General features: G+C 41.5%; 1 protein-coding gene across 1 annotated transcript; it reads left to right on the top strand.

The window, feature by feature from the left end:
* The first annotated feature begins 43 nt into the window (after nucleotides 1-43).
* Nucleotides 44-16,296, top strand: CEBPZ (CCAAT enhancer binding protein zeta). The gene is made up of 16 exons (XM_065729441.1): nucleotides 44-209; nucleotides 315-1,867; nucleotides 2,833-3,064; nucleotides 3,970-4,144; nucleotides 5,306-5,394; nucleotides 5,890-5,943; nucleotides 6,636-6,738; nucleotides 7,794-7,862; nucleotides 10,045-10,111; nucleotides 10,719-10,819; nucleotides 12,040-12,100; nucleotides 13,163-13,371; nucleotides 14,374-14,457; nucleotides 14,984-15,045; nucleotides 15,134-15,215; nucleotides 15,974-16,296. Exons 1-16 carry the CDS (start codon nucleotides 66-68, stop codon nucleotides 16,111-16,113), a joined length of 3,225 nt encoding a protein of 1,074 aa, XP_065585513.1. The 5' UTR covers nucleotides 44-65; the 3' UTR covers nucleotides 16,114-16,296.
* Nucleotides 16,297-17,881: the final 1,585 nt, after the last annotated feature.

Here is a 17,881-nt window from a genome sequence, read left to right as displayed (position 1 = left end):
CCGCCACTCCGCGCCGGAAGTACACGCCGCGCCTGCGCCGGGAAGCGGAGTTCCGGCGGGCTGCCATGGCGGCGCTCGGAGAATGGGACGTGAGGCGGCGGCCCGAGGAGTCGAGCGGCGACGAGCTGGATGAAGACGACGATGATGGTGGCGGTGGAGATGCCGACGCGTTCACGCTGGACGAGGTGCTCCGCCTCGGCGGCACCAAGGTGAGGGGGCGGCGGGAAGGAGTGGGAGCGCGAGCGCGTGGCGGCCGTCGGGCCGCGTGGGGCCCGCGTGTGACCCGCGTGTAACCGCCTCGATGCCGCCCGCAGCAAGACTTCCTCATGCTGTGCGCCGTGGACGAGGCGGAGGAGATGGTGGACGGCGGCAAGAAAGGCGCCGTCGACGATCTGAAGGAGGGAGAGCTGGAGGCCTTCATCGGCTCCCTGGGACTTGGCAAGCATGCAAAGAACTACCTGGATGAGGAGGAGGAGGAGAACGAGGAGAAGAAGGGCAGCAGAGGGAAAGAGAAGGCCCCAGAGAAGGAGAAAAGCAAGAAGGAGAAAAACAAGAAGGAGATAAGCAAGAAGGAAACGATTTCTCCTTCATCAGAAGGGAAAAAGGAAAAAAAAGCCAAAGAGCAAGTGGGCAGTAGAAAAGACAGCAAGAAGAAGCTAACTGGGGCTGGTCCAGCCCAGCAGTTTGCAGTACAGAAGGAGAGGCTGGAAGAGGTCTTTACGTTTCATGCTAGGGAGATGATCCTGGTCAAACCTGGTGGTAAGTGGTATGACCTTGAGTACACCGGTGAGACTTCTGCTGAGCCGCAGGATCCAGCCCTCCTGTCCCAGTACAAGGCCTTGGCCCAGAAGCTGTACCAGCACGAGACAGAGCTGTACAAGAGCAAGACAGAGTATCAGAAGGGGACCTCATCAGCATGGATGAAAACCGTTGTGTCGTCGGGCACCCTCGCTGACAGGATGGCAGCCATGACCCTCCTCATTCAGGACAGCGCTGTCCACAGTCTTCACTTTGTTGAGAACTTGGTGAACCTCGTAAAGAAGAAGGGCAGCAGGCAACAGAGCCTCATGGCTCTGGATACTTTCAGGGAGCTTCTCCTTTCTGATCTCTTACCAGATACTCGCAAGCTGTGGTCTTTCTCGCAGCGTCCATTTAACAACATAGAGAAAATGTCGAGTGGCAACAGAGATTCAAGGGACAGACGGCTGATACTATGGTACTTTGAGCACAAGCTGAAGCTGCAGGTGGCAGAGTTTGTGCAGACCTTGGAAATACTGAGCCACGATTCCCTGACAGCAACAAAAACCCGAGCACTGGCAGCTGCCCACGAGCTTCTCTGCAACAAGCCTGAGCAGGAGAAGTTTCTACTTGTTCAGCTGGTAAATAAACTGGGAGACCCTCAGAACAAAATAGCCACCAAAGCCTCTTATCTTCTAGAGACTCTCCTTCACAAGCATCCAAATATGAAAGGAGTGGTGTGCAGTGAGGTGGAGAGACTTTTGTACCGCACCAACATCAGTGCAAAAACTCAGTATTACGCCATGTGCTTTTTAAACCAGATAGTCCTCAGTCATGAAGAAACTCCACTGGCCAACAAGCTGATAACTGTGTATTTCTGCTTTTTTCGGAACTGCATTAAGAAAAAAGATGTTGACTCCAAAATGCTCAGCGCCCTTCTTAGTGGGGTAAACAGAGCTTACCCTTATGCTGAGATCGGTGACGAGAAAGTGAAAGAGCAAATGAACACCTTGTTTAAAGTTTTGCACCTTGTGAACTTCAGCACCAGTGTCCAGGCCCTGATGTTACTGTTTCAGGTTATGGACTCCCAGCAGACCGTATCCGATAGGTACTATGCAGCGCTCTATAAGTAAGTGACAGGTTTGGATCTTAGTTAAAAGTCTAATTGCTGTTAAGATTTTGCAAGCTTTGTGTCCCACTGGATCAACATTTCTGATGTTTGCTATGAGCTAGAAAAAAAAACACACAATTTTTTTTGTAACTTGATGTGGGGATAAAGGACAGTGGGAGGTTGTGGGAACGTGACTTTGCACTGTTTTCTGGCAGTGTGTTTTAATTCCAGGCACACTTTTGCACTATTTGATGGTTACTTACTCTGAAATCACTTTTACAGTCAGCGTGTTTTAGTGATGTAATAGCCTAAAATCCTGTCCTCTCTTTTTCATAAGGGAGGAAAACCCTATGTCAACAAGATCCTTGCATAACTGGATTTGTAGAGTTGGGAAGGTTCTAAAAGGATCTCCTTTTTGATCCCAGCTGATTGTTTAGACACTTGGTAGGATCCTTATCATGCTTCTGTTTAGCTGATGCTGATTTTATAAAGGGAACTTGGCTTCCCTCGACCATGAAGTGTATTTAGAGGCCTTCCTGTACCAGATTGGCTCGGAAAAAAAGTGAATAGAAAGTGGACTTGCCAACACAGATATCTGGCCTGATTGTGAAGCTTGACAGTTGCCAATCATTTTCTTTCTATGTTTTTGAGTATCTGAATAGTTCAGATTAGTTTCTCACTTTGCATGTCCTCAATTTATAAACTTCTATGTTGAACTCAGTTTTTAAATAGATATATATATATTTACATTGATTTCATTTACCAATACAGATTTTTTTTTAGTGTTGTTTCTTATTGACTTGCAGATATTACACAGCTTTTGGCATTTTCAGCATTGATCATAATGCTTTGTTCTATTGAAGAACAAGCTGTGACTGTGCTTCTGGATATGTCTGAAAAATATGGATGGGAGTTTTTGATAGCAGTTATTCTCTGATGTATATTATGACAATTAATGTTGTTTTCTCCTTTGTTTTCTACAGGAAGCTCCTAGATCCGGGTTTAGCAACCTGCTCAAAGCCATCCATGTTTCTTAATCTTGTGTATAAATCTCTGAAGGCAGACGTGGTGTTGCGGCGAGTGAAGGCCTTCGTGAAGAGGTTGCTTCAGGTCACTAGTGGACAGACACCACCCTTTGTGTGTGGAACCCTGTACCTCCTGTCTGAGCTTCTGAAAGTAAAACCAGGGCTGAGGGTCCAGTTACAGGATCATGTGGTATGACTTCTTATTCCATAGGGTTTTCTCTAAGGAAGATGTTCACCTTCCCTAACCTATTTCTCTTTTATGAGTAATTCTTCCTACCTGGAAAGGAAGGAAGCCTTGCCTTTTAAACAGAATTCTCAGGAGATTTTGTTATACCTGATTATTCTGTGGCAGAAAGTACTTGAACAACTATAACCGCATTAAAAATGTGCATAGATGTTGTCCACATTCTAGCAGGCCCCGCAGCCTTTGTTCATGGAGAGTTCCTCTGCTAAATGTTGTATAAGTAAGCAGATAAATGCTCCAGTCTGAAAAGCTTTATTAAAACGTGGCCTTCTTCTTATAAAATAGTTTAGATGAGGTGCTAAGGGATTTGATTTAGTAGTTGGGTAGGGATAGTGATAGGAGGATGGTTGGACTAGATGATCTTCTAGGTCCTTTCCAACCTTATGAGCCTATGAACCTATGAAGTATAACCAGGCAGTATTGAAATAGTATATTATTCTCTTTCATCACTTGTGGCATGACTGTATAACTGTATGACTGTAAAGTTCAGTTGTAGTGGGAAGTTTTTCACTCAGAGGGTGGTGACACACTGGAACAGGTTGCCCAGAGAGGTTGTGGATGCGCCATCCCTGGAGGCATTCAAGGCAAGGCTGCATGTGGCTCTGGGCAGCCTGGTCTAGTGGTTGGTGACCCTGCCCATGGCAGGGGGTTGGAAACCAGATGATCTTTGAGGTCCTTTTCAACCCCGGCCATCCTATGATAGTCTTGTATTGTGACCAAAAATCTGTATTGCCTAAACACTGTATTTTCGTGTGCTGATTCTTCAGAAATATGTGGATTTTTCTAACAATTTGCAGTAAAACTGAAAAAGAAAAGCTGTTCACAAACATATATATTTTTTTGTTATTTAGGAGTCTGATGAAGAAGAGTGTTTTAGGGATCAAGAAGAGGCTGAAGAGAATGAGGAAACATTTGTGGATGCAGACAAAGAAGTGGAAAGGGAAGAGAGGACCACAACAGAAAATTCTGCTAAGACAAATAGTCTGAGTTCAGCAGCCTCATGGGTGCATCATGTGAACATGGGAGGTAAATTAGCAAGAAAACATAAAGCATTCAAGTCCTAATATTTAGTAACAGTGACATGTTGATCAAGACTGGTAAAATTAATTAAAACATAATCCTAGTTTTTCAAATTGAAGTTTGATTCAAAGCAATCAGTCATTTCTCTTCCTCTGTCTGTTAGCTTAGCAATAATGAAGAGGCTGTGTTCATCTTCTAGCTGTTTTCTCTAGTAGGTTAGTGCATTTCTGCCTAAGTAATAAACAAATTGGATTTTTTTTCTTCCAACTTGAAAGACATTCCGAGTAATGCAGCTGTTGTCGGGATGTGTGTAGGTGAGTGTTCAGTTGAACCTTGCTAGAGCAACTTGTCTAGCTCTGGGCCTGCTTGTAGCATTGCTCTTTTTTGGTGAGCTTTTCATAGAGTCATAGAATCATCAATCTGGAAAAGGTGTTCAAGGTCATCAAGTTCCAGCCATCCATCTGACCTATCAAGTCCCAGCACTAAGCCATATAATGCAGTGCCACATCCACACATCTCTTAAATACCTCTGGGGATGGGGACTTCAGCACCTCTGGGCAGCCCATTCCAGTGCATGACCACCCTCTCTGAAGATGTTTCTGATGTCCAGCCTAAACCTCTGACACAATGCAAGGCCATTTCCCCACATGCCATCACTTTTCACCTGAGAAAATAAATCAGTGTCCTACCTGCAGACTGCTTTCAGGCAGCAGTGAGGTCTCCCTTCAGCCTCTTCTTCTTCAGACTCAACAGCCACAGTTCCCTCAGCTACTCCTTGTAACACTTATTTTCTTAGTCCCTTCACTATCCTTGTTGCTCTTCTCTGCAAACTCTTGTACAGCTCAGTATCTTACTAGTGAGAATCCCAAAACTGATCACAGTATTCAAGGTGTAGTCTCACCAGTGCTGTGTGTAAGTGGCTGTACTTCTCTTCTGGAACAGAGCGAGGCTTTTCAAGGGCTTCTCTGGAAGCAAGTAGGAACTCATCTGTACCACCTGATCATGTTGTGGGCTCCTGGATGTAATCTTTGTCTGCTGCCTTATGAATCTGTGGCCTGTCTAGCAAAGAATGATGGACTGCATTGCTGTCGTGGTGAAATGAAAATAATGCTCTCCTGAATTTGCCTGAGGAGATGTAGAAGTGTTTTTCTCTCTTCTGTCCCCCAGGGAGAAAGAATGGGGTTTCCTATGATCCTTTGCACCGAAGTCCTTTATACTGTGGTGCTGAAAGTACAAGCCTTTGGGAACTGAAGAAGGTAAAGCATTCTTGTATTACTGCATACTGTGTTTCTAAGTGTGGTCCTTGTATCAGGAAAAGAAAATTAACTTGCTTATTTCTAGAGTAGCTACCTCATGGTGTGACAGAAAGGTTAAAGGACGTGTTGTTCTGCTCTAGGCCTGTGTGTGCTGCATTCAGTGCTATTATTCCGGAGTAGGAGTAGCAATTTTTAAGTGGAGAGTTGATCTATGATTTCTTTTAGACTTTTGAATCTTTACTTTTTAAAATAAAGCCTTTTAATGTTTAAATAAATGAGATTATAGTTGAGGATACATTTGGTTAATGCTAACATTAGATAAGAACTTGACATTCCTTACTTGTTCAAGAGCAGAGCTCTAGTACATGCTTGTGTGTTATTTGGTGTGTTACAGAGTGGTGTTAAAATATAGTGTTGTCAGAAGTCTGTAACAACATGAGAAATGATGGCATCTATTTTTGAAGTAGGAATAAACAAATGATTTATGTTTTTCAGCTTTCTGAACATTTTCATCCATCTGTGGCTCTCTTTGCAAAAACAATTCTAGAAGTAAGTGCTTTCACTTTGTTTGTAGCTTTGGTCTGGGATTTTTATGTTAGCTGTCTTTTGCCATTAAAAAGACATAAATGGTAAAACTTCATTGCACTGTCCAGTTTGCCAGAAGTTCTGCAACGCTGTGAGTAACACAGACTCAAATATAAAGCTTTCCATTGAGTTAGTGTTTTATATCCACGAGACCGAACACAGGAGTAAATAACTTGGTTGGAAAGTGCATATTAGATAATCCTTAGAGTTATCTTAGAGTCCTTCTCTGTCTGCTTAGAGCATTTTATTTTTTTATGTGAGAGGCTCTGTTTTTGAAGCAGAACTTTTTAGTTTTATCACGCACAAGAGCCTACTTACAATTTTTATTTTCTTTTAAATATATGGTATTCAAGTTGCACTGACTGTTAACTTGCAAACTATGAATCTCTGTCAATAAAAGTGTTTATCTTTTAGCACAGTGCGCTGCAAGGCAGTTCACCACTGAAACGAAGTGAGGGAGCTGCTTTTTGAAGGAAATACTGCAATTCCAAGAATAAAAGTGTGTGAAGGAGCGTGTTAACTTGTCAGGTTTAAATGATGAGATGTCCCCAAGCCTTTCAGATTGTGGTTTAATGTTGTTCTCAGACCGTTTGCCCTCTAACTATATGTTGCTGTCTTCTGAAGATGAAGAACACAAAGACATTTTCTTCTTTCAGGGAAATCACATTCAGTACTCCGGTGACCCTTTGCAAGATTTCACATTAATGAGATTCTTGGATCGTTTTGTGTACAGAAATCCCAAACTCCGCAAAGGAAAAGGTGTGAACTTCTTTTTGTTTAGTCTTCATTGTTTATAGTGAAACTCTAGCAGATGGTGAACCATTTATGCTTGTCGAATGTTTGGAGTGCATGTGGTGCACTAGAGTGCTATCAGCCTGCAGGGCTGTGTGAGAGTCTCTAACTTAGAACCAGCTGCTAGCCACATAGTGCTGCCTCATAATCAGTTTTGGTAACTGCCAAACTAGCAGGAATAAGTGTAGAAGAGTGTAAAGACTGGGCATGGAGTAACTGAGGTTGGAAATCATCTGTGGAGATGATTTGGTCCAGCTCCCCTGCTCAAGCAGGCTGTCCAGGGCCACATCCAGCTGCCTGACCTCTGTGATGGGAGACTGCACACAGCCTCTATGGGCAGCTTGTGCCAGTGCTCAGTCAATCTCACAATGAAAAGTGCTTCCCAATGTCCAGATGGACACAAACCCCATTTCTTCACCTTATCCTTTGACCTTTCTGAAAATAGCCTGACTTCACCTTCTTCACGCCTTCCCTCCAGATGTTTGTGCACATTGATGAAATTCTCCCTTAAGTCTGTTCTAGGTTGCATAGTCCCATCTCTTGCAGCCTTTCTTCACAGGAGAGGTGCTCTCATTGCTTCATCTTTGTGGCCCTGTGCTGGGCTCCCTGCAGTATGTGCACATCTCTTGTACCGGGCTCCCACGGCTGGGCACTCCGGTCTTGACTTCACCAGGAGTGAACAGAGGGAAAGGATCCCTTGCCTTGGCATGCTGATAACACTCCTTGTAATACAGTCCGGGTTTACGTTGATCATCTTTGTGGCAATGACACACCAATGGTTCCTGGTCAGCGTGTGTCTCCCAATGCCTTTTCTGCCAAGTTGCTTTCCAGCTGGGTGACCCTCTGCATATTTATTAGTTCCTGGGGTTTTTCCTCCCCAGTTGCAGGACTCTCTCCAGTGCTCTTTGTTGAGCTGCATGTTTTTACAACCTGTCAGGGTCCCTCTGGTATGTCAGCTGTTCCTCCCAGTTTTGCATCAATTCTGATGAAGTAATGGGTTTCTGATTTATGTTCTGCTACAGAGAACACCAGCAGTGTGGTAATGCAGCGGAAGAAGAAGCAGTTCATGATGGATACACGAAAGCTGGCAGGTAGGCTGGCCACTTTTCTTTTAAGATTATGATTAAGAAACTAACTACAATGTTAAAAAAAAAATCTTGGCTGATTGTTGTGAACATCCATACTCTGCTGTTTCTGTTGTCTCAGTCACTGTCCATTTGAGAAGAAAAACAATTTCTTCTGCTATACTTCTGCTTAGCTTTGCACATCAAATCATTTTTAAAACCTGTTTTCTCTATATTTTCTCTCTAGTTGTCAATTATTTTCTGATAGTAATTCCCTTTTCTTAGGCAGTGTGTCATCAACCTCATACCTTCTCCTTAGCCATTAGGAAACATATAACAGCAAAGGACAAGGTACCTAAAAGCAGCACGCCTTTTTGTCTAAGTGCTATTTTTGCTGTCACCTGCATGTATTTTCTATATTTTTTCCTGCTGAATTACCATTTTATTTCGTGCATCTCATGCAAGGTGATACACTCACTGGGTAGAGTTAAATTTGCAGTCGTGTGTAAAAAGTTTAGAGCATTGTTACAAATTGGCTTGTAGCTGGCAGCGTGACACCTTGGGGGGATGGGAAATGCTGCTAAAAACATAAACAGCCTTAGAGTTTATGTTAGAATGTTAGATTGCTCTTCTAACTAGAACTGTTAGGGCAGTAACTTCAGAGGTACATATGTTTACAAAATGCTCACATGAGATGCCATTTTTATCTGGTATCCTAGGTTGATTTTTTTTTTTTTTTTTTTGCATTATGAAGTGCCTAGAAATATACCTAAAATTATATAAAAATATTTAAAATGTAAGCTGGTCTGGTACTAGCTAATGCAGCAGTAGTATGCAGTTAATGTTTTGGTTTTGAAATTGTCATATAACTACATTCATTCTGCTTAAGATAATTGAAAAGTGATTTATAATCTCAGAAAATGGATTTATATAACAGTGTAAATCGTACTAAGCTCTTTCCTTAGATTATGTGGATTACTTCGAACAAATTCAACAACAAGCTGTGGCTTTTAGGATTTGTGTACAGCATCTCTTGTAGTTTTACTAGGGTAGGAGACTACCTGCCTACAGAAGGAAGCTGGGTTTTATCCTCTCCCACTCTTTACAGTGATTAAGGGCAAGGTTTGGTGGTAAGAAACAGTAGTTAAAATTAGGGTAAAACTTCAGGCTCATTCCTTGAGGACAGAAGTACCATAATCTGTGCTGGAGCCTCTAATGTTCCCACGGATGCACTTCCTGTAACTTTAGATCTGTTGGGTTAAGCAGGAGCTTTGCTAATACAGATGATGTGCCCTTAATGATGCGTGCTTTTTCTGGCTATGAAAGCTTCAAGAATTCTTACCTATAATGCATTTTTATTATTGCATTCTTTAGTTTATTCTTACTTGAAGAAGCAAGCTGAACACTTACCACAGGTTGAGGAAGTTTTTTAGCAGTAAAATGTCCAATGCAGTATTTATATATTGTAGTCAGGCTTTGCTGAGGAATAAAGAACTGAGATTGCAAATCCTCTAGTACCTTCTACTGTTCATTGGAACAGTCCTTTTGTATGTTGATCTCTTTTTGGAAACTTGAACCCTTATAGTTTAGGAAATATTACCTTGTATGTGCACTGAGATAAGCAGTAGCACTTTCTTCTGAGGTGGGGAGGGAAGTGGAAGACACGAGAGGGAAAGCTTCCTCACAGGGACAGTTGTTGATACTCTAGTTGATCTGTTGCAGCAGATGTCATATTTTGCCTCATTTTCTCAGAAATGGAAGTAGAGTGGGGCTGGATCCATTCTTCAGCATGCTCAGCTGGCTTCTGATACACAGCTCTCCTTTCAGCTTCATTGCTCCTTACTGCCAGGGGTGCTGGACAGAAGCAGTTCTACTGTTTTAGTGGATGAGAGCTAGCTCATATTATTTCCTACCTTTCTTTTTAAATTATTATTTTAAAAATACGTATCCCTGGGGTAGGTGACTGCAAAACTTCTCGTGTTGATGTGTACATTAGAACCTGGATGAGTTTTTGCAAGGGGCCTGCTCCCATCTAGGGATCAGCATACATAAAGAACTGTTGGTTTGAAGAGGTTTTGTGATGAACTCACTTTATATAACAGATGGCACTGAGTATTGGTGTAGTTCTGTCTGTAATGCTGCTTAACCTTTCAGAAGAATAGTAGTAATTTCAACTTGAAGTAAAATCAGTTCTTTTTGACTCTTGCAGTGAACAGTAAGGAGTTCCTTGCCAGAGATGAAAGCAAAATCCCAGTGGATGAACTGTTTTTTCACAGGTAATGAAATATTTCTGAACATTCATTTTAAGAGTGTTTTTAATGTCATGTTTTTTGAGGGTGTTGCGTTTAATAGGTACTTGCTAGTGTTTCAAGTGCTTGCAAATAATGATTAATTTGAGTGACTTGTGATGGCAGTTTCCTTAGAACATAATTTCAGAATTTATCAAAAGGAAAGAACAGCGTGAATGAAAGCAATCGGTGTAATTCTTAAGTATCAGAAGTAGATTTAATATAACTTAATTGGTAGATTGCTTTGTGTTTTTAATCAAGTTGAACTTGTCGCTTTCTTCCTTATCTGCATACAGCAGAGCTGCACATCTTTCTTTTGGCCTTTTATAAATTCACTGTGTTTCAAAATGATTTATAGCAAATCTGACTGAGAAATGTTATTGTTTTAAATCTTACAGTAGTGACTTACACTTTGAAAAAGGAAGAAAATACAAATCTGTGTTCTGGGATATGTTTGAAACAGTTGGCTTACTCTTTCCAACTGGAGAAGTACACAATTGAATCAATGTGCTGAGTTGTTTTTTAGTCTTTTTTTTTTTTTTGTTAACCTTATAAAGAATCACCTGTAGTGTCTGAGAGTAATTTGCTATTTCAGATTTTATACCAAGTTTGATAAAACAAGAGAGAAACAGAAACGCCAGGAGGATGAAGAAAGCGTGCAAGATGTGGATGATGATGAGTTTGAAAGAGCATTGGGTAAAGTTGCATTTTTCCTTGCTGTAACTATCCTGGTATTTCCCGCTTTTACCAATTATTAATTTATCCATTTTATATAAAATAATGTGGTATACAAATGTGGAAGTGGAAGAATACTGATTTTTCAATTCCCATTCTGTGCTACTGTAGTTAACAATACAGCTTGTTTAGCACAGGTTGGAAATTTTGGGTGTTTGAGTATAAACTGGTACATATTGAATAATGCCTCCAGATGTAGCCTGAGAATCACAGAATCACAGAACTGTAGGGGTTGGAAGGGACCTCCAGAGATCACTGAGCCCGACCCCCTGCCCGAGCAGAGGACTCCACCACCTCTCTGTGCAGCTGTGCCAGTGCTCCGTCACTGCACTGTGAAGAAGTTCCCACACACATTTGTGAAGAACTTCCTATGCTTCAGTTTGTGGCCATTTTCCCTCATCCTATCTCCACACACTGCTGAGAAGAGTCCGGCCTCATCCCTTTGCCTCCTGCTCCTTAGGTATTTATAGATGTGGATCAGAACCCCTCTGAGACTTCTTTTTTCAAGGCTGAACAGACCCAGATCTCTCAGCCTTTCCTCATAAGGGAAGTGTTTCATGCCCTTTATCATCTTTGTAGCCATCAGCTAGACTGTTTCCAGGAGATCCCTGTCTTTTATGTTAATTAAATAACTTTTTCTTGTAGCCTGTTCTTTTTTTACTGCCTGGTCTTTTTAAACCTTTCTTAGAGATTCTATCATAATTCCTGACACCTTTCATGAGACAAGTTGTTCGTTAGGACCTTGGCAGACTTCTAACCTGAAAATTAGCCAACAGATTAGCTATCTGGACACTTGTTTGAAGTATCCTAATGGAATTTTTATCTGATTTGGAACAAGGGTTTAAGAACAAAGGTGTCTGCTTTGGTTATCATCTGGCCCTGGTCAGAAATCGCATTCAGGGCAAAGAAAACTGTCATTATTATTTAAAGAGAAATCTATCATTTATCTGTTTGTTTTCATTTTGTTTTATTTATTTATTTTTCTTCAGAAAAAATCCAGTTATTTTGAAGTGACTGTTTAGTGGAATATTTTTCCGTGGGAGTATGAATTCTTTCATAGCAGCTCCCTTTGCCATTGATGAAGGTCATAGAAGTTGTTTGTGAAAACAGTACTTATTCTTGTGCAATAACTTCATGATTTTTGTTTGACGCTTTGTAGTAAAAAGCATTTTTTTCCCCAGATGAATTTGAAGCTGATTATAGTGCTGCTGGTGCTGGCCAGGATGACCTTGATTTTGCTGGGTAAGACTTTAAATCTGTTCTTTAATCATTCAGCTTATCACTTTTGCAGAAGGAAAGAAAAGAAGAAAGGCAGTAACAGTTGAGTGCTGGGTAGTGCTGCTTTTTTGCATCCCTCAGAATGGAGCATCATGATTCAGTGGTGCTTACAGTACCTTGGCTTGAAGCATGAAACCTCTAGTATTTTATCTGTACAATGCAATAATGTAGGAAAACAAAGTGTAATCTTACTTGTTTTTCATTGTCTTCTGGTTTCCGTTTGAGAATTACCATGTACATAAGGAAACAGAATGAGGCTGAGAGTGGTGCTGCTGCTGCCAGGATTGGTTGTAACTGGACCGAACTCAGGGAATGAACTTTGTGGAGTCCAGCATCACGCAGCTCAGTTTTCAGGAATTCAGCAGTTCCATGAGTGATTAAGTAACCTCTTTTTTAGTTAAAAGTATCTTCAATATACCTTTAAAATTGGCACAGAAACTTCTTTTTAAGAGTTGAAAGGAGAATTAAACTACTGAAACATTTCTGTGATCCAGATTGGCAGGAGTAAAAAAATAAGAGGAGACATATGACAACAACAAAGCATCTGGTATCTAAAGAACACATTTACTTTCTGGGGAAAAAAAGAAGTTTCTTTCTCATTTGGGGGTCCAACATATGTCTTTTTTTTTTTTTTTTTTACAGAAAAGACATTAAAAGGAGTAAAGGCACATGGGAATTTATTTCAGAATAGGATTATCTGTGAAACTTCTTAAAATGGCTTAATTTTTAACAGAGTTCTGTATGTTGATGTTGAGAACATACCTGCATGCATAGCACATTTATGGATGGGGCTGTGACCAGCCTGGTCTAGAGAGAGCTATCTCTGCCTGTAGCAGGGGGTTGGAACTAGATGACCTTAAAGGTCCCTTCCAACCCAGATTATTGTATGATTCTATTAAGTCTCACCCTGTATTTACAATATTTTGCAGTGATGTTTTACTTTTCTGCCATAGTATTTGCAGGTAGATGGATGTTGTTACAGTATTCTGCCAGATGATGTGCTAAACCTGTTATGTGTTTTTTTAGTAACATAAAAAAGAAAAGCAGTAGCAATAAGAAAAGCAAAAGAAGTGAGGAATCCGGTGCTGACTGGGAGGATTCTGATGATGAAGATGAATTTAGTGACCTGGATGATGAGGAAGTCTCCTTAGGAAGCATGGAAGAAGATGACTTTGAAGAGGATGTGGGTGAGGAAGGAGGTGTATTTATGGATGTGTCTGATGATAACAGCACAGGTAAAGTAACATTTAATGTAAAAAAAAAATTACAACTAGAAAAATCTTTTAAAAATAGATTATTTAATTTGTAATTACATATTTAAATTATATTTGGTTATCTAGATGAAGGGTTTGAATTTTAAGAGAAGGAATAGCTGGTCTTTCTCTTGACAGTTCAGGTTTTCAGAAGAACCAAATTTCCTGCACAGTCTCCTAAGTGACAGTGGGAATTATGCATCAGGGTTTAAGAATTTGCATACATGGCATGTTTTCTTGATTCTGAAAGCACTGGCAGGACAAAAGTAGCTTTATAAATAAATAAATGGCTACAGTACACAAACGTATTAAAAAATTTCAAAGAGGAATAAAAAAAAAATCTGTCACTTCTTAACTTTTTTATATCTTTAATGAGGTAACTTTCTGCATTGCTGGCTTATAAGTAACAGCTTACTCTTCTAAGGCAGCTATGCAGCCCTGTTTTTGTTGCTGCTGTAACCGTAACTGTTTGCTGTTTGCTTTTATGGGTATATTGCCTTTTCAACTGAAAAGCACTGGTAACTCAGAATACGCTTTCTGTAGCTGGCAAAGCACAGATTACTGGATCTCAGTTGATAATGGGTTTCAACTGAGGGCTTAAGGTCACGGGAATATAGTGCAAGTAAATTATTTGTGCAGCTGTTAACATCTGAATCTTTCATAAGATTGTTATTTCACCATACTTAAGCAGACATTCAAAGTTGACTCAGTGTCCTAGCCTTCATGTTATATATCTTAGTATCATACTTCATTAATGTTTGGTGCTTTGGGAAAAAGGCATAAAGACACATCGCTGAACCATTTCTAATGTTATGCCTTTAAGAAATCAAGATTGTGTCCGCTGTGTTTTAAACTTATTTTTGAAGTAGACACAGGTTACTGAGATATCTATTTAGACATAAATATATTTTACTGGCTAGTGTGCTTTAAAGACCTGCATAAAGTGTGAGAACAAGAAACTGATAATTGTTTTTTTCCTGACAGACCTTAACGATGACAATCAATTGAAGTCTGTCAGTAAAAAGACCAAGAGAAAGAAAGATATGAATTTTATGGGATCACGTGACGGTAAGGAAGTATTATTTTCATTTGAGAAGGCCCCATACAAAAAAAGAATCCCAGAATAATAAGGGTTGGAAAGGACCTCCAGAGATCATCTAGTTCCCCCTGCCAGAGCAGCTCCTTAGCCCAGGTTGCACAGGTAGGCATCCAGGTGGGTCTTCAGCCTCTCCAGAGGAGACTCCACCACCTCAGAGTGCAGCCTGTGCCAGTGCTCCGTCACCTGCAGTGCTCTTGAAGGGCTGGGAATCAAAGGAGGTGTATTTGAAGGATAGGGTTGTATTGGCAGAGTAACTTTTGGGCTTTCATCTGCTCCTAGTATACATTACATAGATTTATACTATTTAGTTCCTGTTGGAAAACTTCTTTTCTCCCTCTCATTTTAGGGGAGGTGGTGAATACAGTTTTCTAATACAGTTATTTTAGATGGTCTTATTACATTAAAACACAAACAAAACCTATTTAAACACTTCTGTTTTAGTGTCATTGTGAATTTGCATTTCTGTCTCATAAGAATTGTACTTTTTGTTTGTAGGATCCAACCAAGGAAAGAAGAGAAAACTTGGAGATGCAAAAATACTGGCAGCTGCTGAAGAGGTGAGTTTTCAGTGCTTAGGAAAATAAATAAGTTCAAGCATTTTACATGCTTCTTTGTAGTAAAATAATAAAATTTCTCTTTTTAAAGATTGGCTATCTGCTGGATGAAAATGCTGGGTCCAAGTTTGACAATATTGGAATGAATGCCATGGCTAACAGAGATAATGCAAGTAAGTACATGTTATCAAGAGCAAGGAGTTGCAGTGTTCTTCTTTATGTACAGATTCTGTACCTAAAAGTGCTATACTTTACCTGTGGCACATAAGGTTAGAATGCAGGAGGGATGGTAGCTCAATGGAATTAAGAGATGACTTGGTTTCTTTCAATTAAAAGAAGTGCAGTGCTTTTTTTAACTGTGCCAACTGCACTTCATAAGGCTACAGAAGAAAGAAGGAGGCTATCATGTTCTCCTTTTACGCTGTAAATAAAAACTGGCAACGTGCTATTTGTCAAGCTTTTATGTGAATTTTGCTCTGATCCTGGATCTTTGTGAAGGGAAGATAGCATGGCTAGCTTCATGTACCTACTGGAAAGATTTCCTCGTGGTACTGATGAAGCAAAATTTCTCAGAAATAACACTGATGAATTAAATGTATATTTCATTGAATTGTCAGTTCTTTGTGGATCCTTTGCAAGTCTTTGTGGTGCCACCTGAAAAAAATAGCACTATGTAGCATACTTGTACAGGCGAGCATTTAGCATTAAAAAAATGAAAATCAATGGCAAGAGCAGTCTTAAAACACCAAGATTTTGAGATGGTGGAGTATGTATTGTGGAGAAAAAAATTATCTGATGTAAAAAAAAATCAGCAGTTTGTGCTTTATTAATATTTATAAATACAGTTTTAAATTATGTATCTGTATTCCACATGATGTTCAGAAGTATCCATCAGCTCCTTACTTCTTATCTTCTGTTTTTCCTCTTCTAGATATCAAGCAGATCAGGTGGGAAGTAGAGCGTGACAGGTGGCTTCACAACAGGGATGTGAAAAGCATCATCAAAAGGAAAAAACAGTTCAGGCACACTGGGCTGAAAAAGAAGTACAGAGGCAAGAAGTCAAAAAGATGAGCTGGGCATCATAATGCAGACATTTTTACACTAACTACTGCAAAATAATTATTTTCTTTATCAGCCTATCTTACTTCAGTTCTTGCTGCTTAACCATGCCATTTGGTCATTCTCCCTTATGCCGTGAATTCCAGACCACTCATTGGATTTGTAATAAACTGAAAAACAGAAAAACCTGTTAGCTGTAACAGTGATTTTGTAGCTCTCCAGCTACAGAGCCCTCCAGTTCTGAGGTCTCCATCCAACACTCCAGCCACACGTACACATAACAACAAACACTTCTGCAATCTCTCCTGCTGTAGTTTTTAGCAATAATACAGTCTGTTTTATATGTAAGAAGCAAGAGAAGCTTCCGCAGTCTTTCCAAAGCCAGCAATCACAAACCTACCTTCCAGAATTGATGGAAACCTCTTCTGCATTGTGTATCTGAAGTCTGACAAGAAAGATAAATCATAGTTTAAGAGAAATAATTAAATACACTATTTTTCTAACTACTTTTACCTAAGTTTGTCCTAGCTATTTGTTACAGGTGTTGCTCAGTACTGTGATCCACAATTTTTTTTCCAATCGTATCAAAAACATATTGAGGCTCCTCCTCTGTGCAACTGAGCTGAGTGTTCTCTGAGCTTCATCTCACTACTGATAACTGCATAAGAGCTGTGTGCTCAAACAGATGAATGAAACACAGCAGAATGAAAATATCTGACATGGCCTTGGGTGTTCACAGAATCCCTCTTTAGGCAGCTTGATGAGGCCAGCAGAAGATCATGAAATGACAGCTTTATGCCACTGTAATGAACTGCAGCAGTTTATAGAACTTCTACGTGCTAGTGTAAGTGCAAAGTGATGAAAGCCCTATTCTGAGCACAGGGAGCTGCTGCGTGAGGTCACCACACCGTGCAGAACTGCAGCTGAAGAACTTCTGCAGGCATGCAAGGATGTCGTACTGAAAAGGGTACGTGACGATCTGTAGGAACTCGGTATAAAATCACAGTCCTGCTGGAAGGGGGTGCTGGTACCCCGCAGCTCTGCCAGAGCATGCTGTCCCACCACTGCTGAGCCCCGCAGGGTCCTGAGTGCAAAACAAGGCGGCTGCAGCACAGATGGAGCCTCCTTGTATAAATAAGCTGATGCCTGACTTAACTTGTGCATTCCCTAAGCAGTGAATCAGAAGCACGAGTGGCTTCAGGGACTGACGCTACACCCTTGGAAGCTGACCCTGGCTGCCCCCTGCACTTGCCAGCTGGGTCTGCTCTCATCTGTTAAACGTCAAATCACAGCGCCTGCGAGACTGAGGCGAACCCGAGGATCCCTCCAGGGGCTGCAGAGCGGATGCTTGAAACAGGATCACATCGTATCCCGCTTCCTCTTAGCTACGAAAAGGCACAAGAGCCCGTTCCTGCGCTGTTCCCCCCCCCACAAAACCCAACCGCGTGTAGAATAAGCGCGGTTCGGGTGCAGCGCAACCCGGGGTACCCCGACCGGCCGCACCTCGGCTGCGGTCCATGGCGCGGTAGAGCAGGAGCGCGCCGCACAGCCCCGCCGCCTCCAGCGCGACCACCCCCGCCACCAACCGCCGCCTCATGACCGCCGCGCTTCCGGTAGCGCACGCACCGGCCGCGCACGCGCAGTGAGCCCGCCCCCTCCTCGTTGGGGCTTCCCGCCCTGTGGTGCAGCGCTGTCCCTAGCCCACAGCTGCCCCTCCCCTTACACAGCTCTATGCCGTTCCCTCGGGCCCTGTCGCTGTTACGCGGAGCAGAGCTCAGCG

The sequence above is a fragment of the Cyrtonyx montezumae genome, unplaced genomic scaffold (assembly GCF_038088225.1).
Source record: "Cyrtonyx montezumae isolate F1298 unplaced genomic scaffold, pur_monq_1.0 scaffold_0, whole genome shotgun sequence".
Classification (NCBI taxonomy): domain Eukaryota; kingdom Metazoa; phylum Chordata; class Aves; order Galliformes; family Odontophoridae; genus Cyrtonyx; species Cyrtonyx montezumae.
The sequence above is the reverse complement of the archived record's forward strand: the minus strand, read 5'-3'. Positions and strand labels throughout refer to the sequence as shown.